The following is an 11713-nucleotide window of genomic DNA, read 5'->3' on the forward strand; positions in this document are numbered from 1 at the left end:
AGTGTTTAGGGTTAAACCAAGGCTGGCGCCCAGCAAGAAGAGAATTTGGGAAGAGGAAGTCAAAGTGAGTTTTACTCTGGATACCTGACAACTGGCATCAAGTGACATCTGTATGTCACATGGGCTGTGCCTCATAAGTGTTTGCCTAGGACCAGATGCCCTGGTGGCCACGATGGTACCATAAGGGAGAAGGGACCCAGAAACCATCTTCACATACACACAGGTTCTGCACACCCAGGTGCTTTCAGGACTTAGTTCAGACCCTGAATTGTGGCCTGACTTATTTGGCTAACATGCCCCAAAGAGACTTTGCCCCTTGGCCATCAGAACTTCCACCAACAAAGCTTAAAGAGAGGTGTACAAATCAGAATGCCAGTTCTCACACACATTTCCTATGTGTAAGTACCTTTAGGTGCAGAACCAAAAGATCACCAGAAAGATTGGCCGGAAACACGGGACTGAAGCAAGAGAAGCACCCGAGAGGTTCCCTCCACCAAGAATCCCCGAGCCTCTGTACGCCAAGCCTGGGCCGGTCCTCAGCAGCGTGCTGATCATCAGCCCTGGGGCCCAGGCCCCTGTCGGGAACCACCTGCACCCCCAGAATGTTGCCCACTCCACCTTACGCATGCGCTCTCATTGTGTCCTGTGCTTCCGCTTCAGTACTTGCTATAATTTTAACTAAGTATTTTATACACAGCATTCTGCCATTTACTATCTTTCAGCAGGGCAGGAGCAAGGACTCTCTCTGCCTTGTTCACCATTTTCTTCAGAGTCTAGCAGTATACCTTGTGCAGGCGAACCTTCCAGGGCTTGTGGGGTGAGAGATAAGAACACGAAGACCACATGTCCACCACAGGAATGGCCTCGCCAGTGGGAGTTCAGGCTCTAAACCAAGATTCTCTTGCCCTCTAATAGCATCAGAGATGGGCAAAGCCTAAATCTGCCCTGCTTGCTCCTCCTCCTCCGCGTTTCCACTGCTGCCCAGCCACTGCCCTCAGACCCTTGCGTCAAGCATGAAATCCCTCTGGTCAGGTTTATCTGGCCACACTGGCCCCCAGTGCCTTCTATTTGCCGCAGCAGCCTGGGACACCTCTAATCTAACTTAGCGTGTAGTGACTGTGACTTAAATTTCCGAGGGTGGCTCTACTCCCAAGTTCTTAGGGCTCACCGCACTGTCACCCGATGATTACCACACCACTGCTCCGGGATGCACCAAAGTCACAGGAGAAAGAAGACAGGAGTGCGCGCGTGGCGGAAGCCCCCAAATGACATTCTTACCTGCTTTGGTTATTTTCTCAAAATACAATATTAATTTTGATCATTAAAAGCAGAAAAAGCCCTGGCCTAGAAGTCTGTTTTGAACCTGGCTTTCACAGCATGTGGCTGTCAGCGAGTCCTGTGCTACTACAGGCTTCGCATGGAGGAAGGGTGTGCCAGTTGGACACTTCAGTCTTCCGATCCTGACTTCACATTATCCAACGATTATTTTTTACCTAACAACTTCTCCCGAACGTCATCAGTACCCCAAAGACCAGTCCAGCTCCTGGAAATAGCCACCACACACACGGACTCTGGATGAAGTATCTTTCCAGGAATCATAAAGAGAGCACAGGACTTTCACAAGACAAACGAAACTACCCAAAGAAATTCAAAGGTTTGCTCTGGGACCCAATACCAGCAAACTTTGTAGACTCCCTGACGCTGCACAGTTGGCAAACACCACCTAGAGGACCGAGGTGCCTGACAGCTGCTCACCTCCAGCCCCACAGGACAATCCTGTACAACTTTCCTGTGAAGCAAGGTGCTTGCCGAAACTATTTTCCATACATTCCCAAAAGCTCATACCTTCCACGGACTTCACAGAAAGGAGTTCCCTCTCTATTTTGGACATTTGGGAGTTCATTCCCTCCACCTCAGCCCACAACACACAGACCTATACAAACACGTTGTCAGTGGTGCTCAATGACGCTCCAACAGGTGGTCAGCTACAGTAAAAACTCACTGTAATCTGCTCATAACCTCCCCCAAAAACAAAATAAAACACAACAAAGAACCAGCCTCCATTTTAATTAGCCGGTACACTACATTTAAAGTCATGCTTATGTCTAAATAGTCTATATATCCTGCTTAGGGAACTGGCATCATGGACGAGGACCTTCCTATTTGAAGGGAAATAACCAATGACGCACAGCCAATCAAGGGCTTTGCACACCACAGACACATACTGGTTTCTGCTTCAGCAACTTGTGAATCAGCACAAAAGAGTGACCGCCACAGAATTTATTCTACTAGTTCAAGTAGGAGTTTTACAAAACCTTCGCCTTGCGATTGGAGTGGAAGTGGCTCGGGACTTCTCCCTACCTGGAGTAGTAAGACTCCACACCCAGGGCCTCACGCACACTGGTGATGTGCTGCTCCAGGACCGAGCTGGTTGCGGGTGGCAGAATGACGCTGCCCCCAGCCTGGAAGTCACTGCAGCTCTCCACTGTGTTGTCACCCAGGTAGTGCTCATGAAACTTCAGGATGCCTGAAATAAGACGGGTATAGCCAGTGTCAGACATACTGGGGACGGCAGCAAGAAGGGCAGAAAGCGGGGGATGGGATGCTGATGCTCTGTGACTTCTTCGCCAAGTGCACCCTGTGAGGAAACTTTAAAACCAAAGACCCCAAGAGGGCTTTCTGAATTCAAGACAGTGCCCCTTTTATAGCCTTTACCACTAGATTTGGTGCCTGAAGCCAGGGAATTCAAGATACAGCTTTTGCTTCCGATGATATATTCAGAAGCTCCTGGAATCAGGACTACTTCCTATGTATTTCCAAACTGATGCTTTTCAGAAGCAACAGCCAGAGAAGCCTCCTTTCAGGATCAGTGCATGGGTGGGCCCGGGTAGATTGAAGTCCCAGACCCCCCCAAAAAGAGCCAGGTAAAAACTGTGGCACAAAAAGACATTTCATTTCATAAAAGCAAATCAAAACAAACATGCAGTATAAGGGCCATATAAAACATTTTAAACCATTTTTAAATAAGACCAACTGGTCAGTGATCATTAATGGATTAAAGGAGCAAAAAGTGATGGCCCTGTGAAACAGAGGCAATCCACAGTGGTTTTCTGGCAATAAACACAGGACATACTCTCAAACGGTAATGAGGTGTGTCAGCCCTGGAAAACGCTAGTCCTCTCCGCTTGGATTAGAGCCTCCAGCAAAACCTTCAGAGTCTCATTAAGAGCAAAGAGGAACAAAAAGAGAAACAATAGGAGCCTCATTACACATGGCTCATTATTACAGGGATCTGGGTATTCCACCTGTCCAGTCACGTCCCCAGGATGTAACAACCAAGGGGAAAGAGCCTGACACCCCTAGCTGTCAACCTCTACCTCCCACGCGCTGGTGCCCCTCTGGGGGTGGGACCCACGGGGCACAGTGGATGACATTCATTCACCAGGTCACCATGAAGATCACAACTTAAAACTTTTAGCATAAAAAGGTCAGAGGTAAAAATGCTCTTTGTGGAAAGTCCATGAAAACATGGAATTAAAGGGAAGATTATAAACAATAATTATAAACAATGACATGTATCATGCAGGCATAAGGGTTCAGAACCCAGGGAGCATCTGGGAGCTGTCTTGCAGCTATCATTTTATTTTTTGAATCTAAGTGAAAGAAACATAATCAAGAAAATCCTGTCAACTCTCCCTGGCAGTTGAACTTTTTACAGATATTCAAGAAGCCCATTCTTCAAAATTCCCAATTAGAAGACCCACTTCCCCAGTCAATAAATTCTAATTGGATCTGGTATGTCTCCAACATGGTAAAGCCATCAGCATTTTATTATGCAAAAAATATGGCCCTAACAGCCAATTAGTGGTTCTGTACTGAGTAAAACTGTTACGTCCTGAACATTTAACACCGATTTCATCAAAGGAGATTACTTCTAAAACCGATTTTTAACAGAACTAGTTAAAAAAAAAGATGAGTTCCATTAAACTCAGAAATTTCAAACCGTAGACTTATTTATAAACAGTGAGAGCTGCCATTATCATCTCTGTCGCTTTAACTTTACCATGACAAAAGATCACAATTATTAAATCATATCTAGAAAGAACTCATTAAGACTTGCAGTCTTCGCTTTATTAGCTAATGAGCGACAGCTGCCTACAAACAGGGAGACAAGTGAAATTCATCCTGCTGCTCTTTCCCTGACAAACGCTCCCACATTCACTGGCAAGGAGCAACAATTCCTTGGAGAGTGAGAAAGTGGGGCTGTCTTACAAACTGAATACCCCACCACGGAACGCCCACCGTGGCTGATGTTTCACCGACATCTGACCTCGGCTCCCGAGTCTGGTCTATGATATGTGCCTCTTCCCCCCCCACCACTGGATTTTCTTAGGGTCATGTCTTCATTGCCCAGTTCCCACAGAGATCTCACCTGCCCCAGGAGCCAGCAGCCAGCTATACAGGTACCCTGCAGCCAGGGAGTAGTAAAGCACGAGTCCTCGCTGGCCATTAACCATCTCTAAGATCTGATCGATGGTGACTGGGGAGTAGGGGTCTGAGTCCTGTTGTCCCGTCTGCCGTTCCACCAGCAGATCAGCAAAAGCCCTGGTCCGACCTCTTTCTGCCACAGCCAGGGCTTCATCGAGGTGGCCTAGGAGACAAAGTACAGGCTGAAGGGATGCACTGTCAGCATACCCATTCGTGGAGGGCCATGAGGCACGGCCACCGGCTTCTGGGTCAAGCCTCATGGCCTCTGCTCTGCAGTATGTGACAGGTTCGCAGTCACGCTGTTCATATTCAACCCCCTGCCTCTGATGGTGGGTCCAGAGTCCACTCAGAACCTCACGTCTGCATTCAGTGAGACTGAGCTCATGCCACCTAAACCACCTGGCCTTCCTCTGCCTTGCAGCCAGCACAAGAGCCAGCCTAGCTCAGAGCACTGGGGCTGGCCCTGCCAGTCCTCTGCTCCACATCCCAAGCTGCTCTTGACCTGGCTTGGGACACCTCCTACCCAATTCATTTGGTTGTCTGGACCTGGTGCTTGGTGTTCTGTGTATCTTTTTCTACTTCCTTGCTCCACAGTGACTCTGACTTGGAGTTAGCATATGAAATGTGTGGGAAACATCTCCTGCTATCTCCCTCTTCCCTAGATGCAACCCTTTCTTCCCCTAATTTATACCTCCAAGTCTTTACACATGCCTGTGCCTCTGTTGGGGTGCCCTTACCTTTTTACTGCCCTTGTGTCAAACAAAGGGGGTGTAACAGCTGTCCCACCTACCTTCAAGAACTACTGCAGGGCCAGGGATTTAGCGCAGCAGCGCCGCACCTGCCTGGCAAGCGCGGGGTTCTGAGTTAGATTCTCAGTACCAAAAAGCAAAACAAAACCAAACTACTGCACAGAATGAAAACCCCTCCACACCAGCATTCCTGGCAGGTGTTATCTGAGCACCACCTGTGCACAGGGAGCACCGCTGCTGTTAGAACCCTTACCCACTCCATTCCGGGCTCCCACACATTTCCTCCTCTTCCAGCCCCCATGGACAGAGGGTTGAAATTCTGAAGTTGCTATTCCTTTAAAATTCCTAGCTGGGCTTTGTAAATAGGGAAGGGTGAAGGGAGGGCAGGGGTATGGGGAAAACGTAAGAACTAAGACATAACATGTAAAGGTACAAGATCCCAGTGATGAATGTAACCGTATTGTTTTAAATGTATCAATAAACTTAATGGGAAAAAATAAATAAAATAAAATTCCTGGCTGGGTATGGTGGCACCTGCCCATAACCCAGCACTCAGGAGGATGAGGCAGGAGGATCGCTGTGAGATCCAGGCCAACCTGAACCACACAGTGAAATGCCTCAAAAACCCAAATCAGACCTTTTCTCTTTCAAGCTCTACCTTCATCTTTCAGTCCAATTCTACTCTCAAATCCTCTAAGAAGTTAGTCTGTCACTTACTTTAAAAGCTGCTATGCTGATGTGAGAACACACAAAAAAGAAACTCACAAACTTTCAAATGTGGAAGGAGGCCAGTGGTGAGGATTGATGTGCATCATAAATATAAATTACAGAAAAGGTGCTAGAACTAGGGCCCAAGGAGAGCAGGCAGAGGCAGGAGACCAGATGCCGCAGCTCTGATGACTCTTCCAGAATGACTCGCTTCCTGCATTTCTGCACCAGTAGAAAGGATTTCTGGGAGGGTATGCAAATGTACGATTTTACTCTATTAAGTTATTAACTGGAACAGCAGGGACAATTTCTGTGCACATTGGAAAATTGGTCCCAAAGTGCTAGACAAACTTAACATTGTGATTATAATAGATAATAAATTATAATCCCAGGAAACGAATATATTTAATTCTTCAAGGGGAAACTTGAGTATTCCTATATGTACGGTGAGGGATAGGTTACTGAAAAGGCCTCAGCATCCGACTTGAAAGATTTGGTGTCTGTGAATACAATACTTTCTGGGAAGATGCAGGTGACAGAGGAGCTGGAAAGGGCTGGCTGTGGCAGTTAAGGCCTAGCTAAGGAAGGGAACCTGAAGCACCCAGGATCACGGGGCATGAAGGTCTGGAAGGGTGACTCCTGGCTGTGTATGTCACAGTCCAGGGGGTACAGACATTTTCTGAATGACAACACTGAAGGAGGTGCGGCTGAGGAAATAAGAGGCCAAGTATCTTCTCGGGGACTTGCCCACGGTCAGAGGCTTGAAATAGGGTTAGTGGAGCCGCGAACTGCGGGGTGCGGGAACCTCAGGCCCTGGTTTACTCCCCAGCATCTGAGTTTCTCCACTGCAGCCCCATCTAAATTACCCTGGACTCGCTGACTCTCACCATTTGACAGGCAAAGCCCCAGGGCCGCCCTCAGCACACAGTAGGCGCTCTAACAACCTTTACGGAATAGAGGAATAGGTGTGACTTCACCGTCTGTTGCGACGACAGCAGTCGCCACACAACCTGAACATGCGCATGCAGACCCCTCCCCGATGTGTGGGTACCCAGTGACCCTCACCCAGGCTGACGAGCACCCGCTGCAAGGCCTGGTAGGATGATGTCTGCAGGTCAAACAGGGACAGCTTGTAGTCCGTGCTCAGCTGTGCCTCGTGCCGGATTGTTTCAAACAAGGCTGACGCCCTGTAAAGCTGCAAGGAGAGATGTAGAATGTGATTGGTCTCCACAACACGCGCCAGCTGATTAAGACTGGAGACAGCTTTTTTTTCTTATACCTTACAGCACAACCTAAACATGTTTTTAGGTTTGAAAAGATGAGTTTTTTCCAGGTAAGTCCTTGTGGACCTGAAGAGATATCACATCATCCCAGTGAATTATAGTTTATGCATTCAGTTTTTGTTGACAGATAAGAGGAGCTAAAGACAAGGCGAACAGATTTATGATCTGAAAGATGTCTTTAAAAATTAGCTATCGATACAGACAAGTGCCTTATTTTCCTTTGCACTGCTAGGAATGGAACCCAGCTTTGCACTTGGAACCTAGGCTTTGCAACTGCAACGCCAGGCAAGCGCTCTACCACTGCGCTACACTTCAAGCCATTTTTATTTTACTTTGAGACAGGGTCTCACTAAGTTACCTAGGCTGGATTTGAATTTATGATCCTTCTGCCTCAGCCTCCCAAATAGCTGGGATTACAGGCCTGTGCCTAGTCACCTGGCTAACAAGTACTGATTTTGATTAGAACGAAAAACTTTCTTCTTGTCCTCAGATGACTATCACCCATTACCACAGGCCTCCGAGCATGGGAGGATAAAGACAGAGGAGGGCAGGAGCAGGGACAGGAACAGCAGAGGCACGCTGGAGAAGGATGAGGTCTGGGTAATGGCAAAGACACTTGGTTGCAGGTGGTCCAGCACTGTAGAACCCAATGTCAATGCCTCCCCGGGCCAGGTCTTTGATGGACAAGCTCCCCAAGGGGCTGCTCGTGCTGACACGGACACCTTGAGGACTGGAGAACGACTGGCCATCCTAACAGAGGCCTTGTCCTGCTGTTCTAAGTCCTACACATAGACAAAACCAGAAACCTAAGACTACAACCCATGACCAGGAGGGGGCTCTGAGAAAGGAATGTGCCCTACCTCTGCCACTAATTTGCCATGTGAATTTAGGCAAGACTCAGAGCCGAGCTTCTTCCCCTCTATAAAGCGGGTGGTTACCGCTTGAGTGCACAGAACATTTTGAGGTATGAGTGAAAGCGCTTTGAAATTTATAAATCACTACATCAGTATACAAGAGGTGAAGAATATGATGCTTTAATTTTAAAATTTGTAGTAAAAGACACATGGTCATTAATGGCCCTCAAAATATTCCCCCTGCTCAAACACATTCACCCCGTCATTCTTGGTGCCTTCTGAAGCAGTTCTGTAAGTCCCTTTTCATGAGTGTCTTCTGAGGTATGATCAAGAGTAGGGTAAGTGCTGCTGCTGAGGGCCACTCAACGGAGAGGCAGGCTCTTAAAAACTCAACAGCGTGTCCTCTTCCGCTTATCCACTGGGCCTGACCCCGTGTGACTTCTGGCTCCTCTCACGGTGGAGCTCACCACGAGAGGGACGCACTGTGAATCAGTTCAGCCATTCAGGCACCCATAATGCAACTGAGGCTCCTCGAGGGAGAGGAGGACTTCCCGACCTGCTTCAGAAAGCGGCAAGAGCAGCGCGACAAGCGTGTTCAAGGCAAGGTGGAGTTAAGTGGCTTCCATTACAACATGTCTTTTACTGCAATATTTTGAAAACCCGTATTTATTGATTATACCTTGTGTGTTTTAATTTTTATAACCACGATATTATAGAATTATTTGACTTTACTAGTTTTCAAAGTATAATAGAAATATCCTAACATTCCAGGATGCTATGAGACAATTTAGTCACATCGTGTCCTCAGTCCTTGTGAGTATCTCCAGACAGAAGCCTCCACATGTCCTATCCCTTGTTCATCTAACAAAATGGCCAGTGATCACTGTCACACGAGCTGGCCAGACAAGTGAGCAGCCGTGTCCCTCCTCCTCCAAGCTGACAGAAGGGGCCAGGATGACAAGAGACCACCCTTCAGCTCTTTCTACACATGCAGCAACACACACACACACACACACACACACACACACGGTGTGAGACAGGGGAGAACGAAGCTCTACCTGTCACTTGAACAGAACAGACCTACTAGTCGTTCAACCCTTAAATTATGTGTTTTTATATTGCCTTCATTATGAAGAATGTAATTTCATAGTAAAGTTTAATGTGGAGCAGCATCCCATAATGCAAGCATTCCAGAGACACTGTTGAGAAATCTATCACATCAGTGAAGAATCTCTACAGATGCGAAGGCTCCTACTTCTGGGTTAGTGCAGGCGGGCAGTTCTCTGTGTGTCAGCCCCTGGGAAGAGGTCAGCATGTTCGGCAAATGTCATCACTACTCAGGCTGGCATCCCAAGGTCTTCCACACTTCTGGAAACCAACTCCCCTTGGGCCAGGGTCCACATGCTCACCTGGTGTTGGGCCTCCTCCAGGTTCCCACTTGCCCAAAGGGACAGGCCTAGACCATGGCGAATTTTTGCCTCGTCTTCTCTCCGGCCTAGTTGTTCAGCTAACCTCAATCCTGAAACCAGATTAGAGAAATGTAAAGAAACAGATAGTCCAACCTGCTGATGAGTTCTAAAAGGCGAGTTTGCTTCATATATATGCAAAGAATGTTAACAACCCAGCTAGGGAGGCAGCAGGATGAGAACCAAATTAGCCAAGGCAAAATAAGCATTCTCTTCAAACCCACAGTGGTAGTGGTGTCTCCAGCACACTCAGAGATAGTCCAGCAAGAGCTCAGGTGATAGTTATTATCAGGAGGCAGCTATGCAGGGCAGGTAAAAACACTGAAACAAACAGAACCTAACCTGCTGCCCTTAGCTTTGCAAATGAAAACTGCCGGCTGATAAATTTATCTAATCCCATTCTCTGGTTCACAAAAGCTTTTTGACAGTCAAGTACAGAAGCTAAGATAACACTTCTTCGTCTCTCACTGCACAGCACCCAACCAGTGCCGATAGGCAACACTTGAAGTTCTCCTGAAAGCAGAACTCGCACGAAGCTGTCCCTGCTGCAGTTACTGATGCTACTGACACATCTGCTTTTCCTTTAAGCTTGGGGCTTTGATGCACTTCAGCAGGGCTACGACACAAGTGCTAGTATGAGGCAAAAGCCTTAAGTGAAACTGTCCTCATTTGAATGGCCGCAGAGAGAAACCTGCAGTTTGGGTCACTTACCCACAGCAAGCTTCTGGGTTTCAAGACACCACGGCCTCCGGAGCTTTGTGGGAGTTAAAGCTGAAGGCAATCGTTACTGTATCGGTCACTAAACTGTTCTTAGCACCACTCTGTCCTCATTTTCCTGCTATCTGTACAGAGAAGTGAGCTTATGGAGAAGTCAGCCGGCGCAAAGGCACACACAAAGGAAGAGCTTCCTTCTGATCTAAGTCAGGGGCCTGGGAGCCTTCTCTGAGCATGCTGGGTTTGTGCGATCCCTGCTTTGAAAAGGAACTGAGTCAGCTGAGAGGCTAATGCAAGTGAAGCTCAGGCTCAGCTCGTAAGATATTACGGATTTCAAAATGCATACAACTCAGGAAGCTTAGAAACAGGATTTGAGCTAAAACTGTGTCTTTGGGTAACACAAGTGATACCTGCAATTTACCCTTTTAAACACTTCACAGAATGAAAACACACATGAGAGATGATAGTTCTTGAGAGAAAACCAAGCCAGAAGAAGGAGAATTTCAACAAATTAACAACACTGCTTTTTCAATGTAGACATCTCTGCCAGGTGTAGGTTTATTTAGAAGTAAGCACTCACGGGGCGGGCCTCATTTACAGGGAATATCCTGTGAGAACAGGGACTTCGCTTGGCTGCTGCTGTATTCTGAGCATGCGGGACGTCGCCTGGCCGTTGAGCAGAAGCTCAGTGACGACATGGTATCTTGCCCACACAGCGACTCTTGGGGTTTGCCGTTAGGAACCTGACTCACCTGTCCAGGTCTCCTAGACTGCTTGCAAAACTTCAGTTAAATCACTAAATCGCTACACCCTCCCTGCATTTGCAAATTGAGACAAGCTGGGTAAAAGTAGGGACTTTAGCCGGAGGTATCCATTCAAATTACCCCGGAAGCTTGTACAAGAGTCTGACCAACCTCACCATGACCCTGCACTGTACAGGGAAAGGGGTCCTGATGGACAGCCGCACCCCTCTGGAGCCAGGGGGGAGCAATGGGGTGATTTCCGGTGGAGCTACTCCCTCCGCTGCAAGGCGTCCCACACCCGACTCAGCACCAGAGCACCTTCCAGGTGTCCTTCACCAGCTCACAGCTCAGCTGAAGATGCTCTTGGTGTGGCCCGTGAGGCCCATAAGGTAGTGGCTATCGGCTCTCACCACAAGACAGACACTAGAGATGCTTCAACACTCAAAGTTACTAGACAAAAATGAACTGGAGGTTTTCCCATAAATACTGAATTATGTTACAATGTCTCAGGCAACTGGCTGGTGCATGGAAACAGTATTTCAGGAGGCAGAAAAGTTGCCGGATTCTGGACCTGAATTAAATAGTTTTCACAAATTCAACTGAAAATCACCCATAGCTTGTTGGAATTTTACTGTCGCCAAGTTTCAGGAAGCCCAAAGCTACCAGTCGTGTTCAATGCATTGGGCCACAGCCCCCCCCCCCCCCCAA

The 11713-nt window shown here is 47.7% G+C and overlaps 1 protein-coding gene across 1 annotated transcript in view; it reads right to left on the minus strand.

Moving 5' to 3' along the window:
* Ttc28 (tetratricopeptide repeat domain 28) overlaps positions 1-11713 on the minus strand; it is a 558472-nt gene that overhangs the window by 86947 nt on the left and 459812 nt on the right. The window contains exons 9-12 of the mRNA XM_010604145.1: positions 9492-9601; positions 7011-7140; positions 4433-4651; positions 2362-2527 (exon numbers count right to left, since the gene is read on the minus strand). Coding sequence (XP_010602447.1) covers positions 2362-2527; positions 4433-4651; positions 7011-7140; positions 9492-9601 — 625 coding nt within the window. The remainder of the gene's footprint in view (positions 1-2361; positions 2528-4432; positions 4652-7010; positions 7141-9491; positions 9602-11713) is intronic.

This window comes from Fukomys damarensis, unplaced genomic scaffold (assembly GCF_012274545.1).
Source record: "Fukomys damarensis isolate Sample0158 unplaced genomic scaffold, DMR_v1.0_HiC HiC_scaffold_12, whole genome shotgun sequence".
NCBI classification, from domain to species: domain Eukaryota; kingdom Metazoa; phylum Chordata; class Mammalia; order Rodentia; family Bathyergidae; genus Fukomys; species Fukomys damarensis.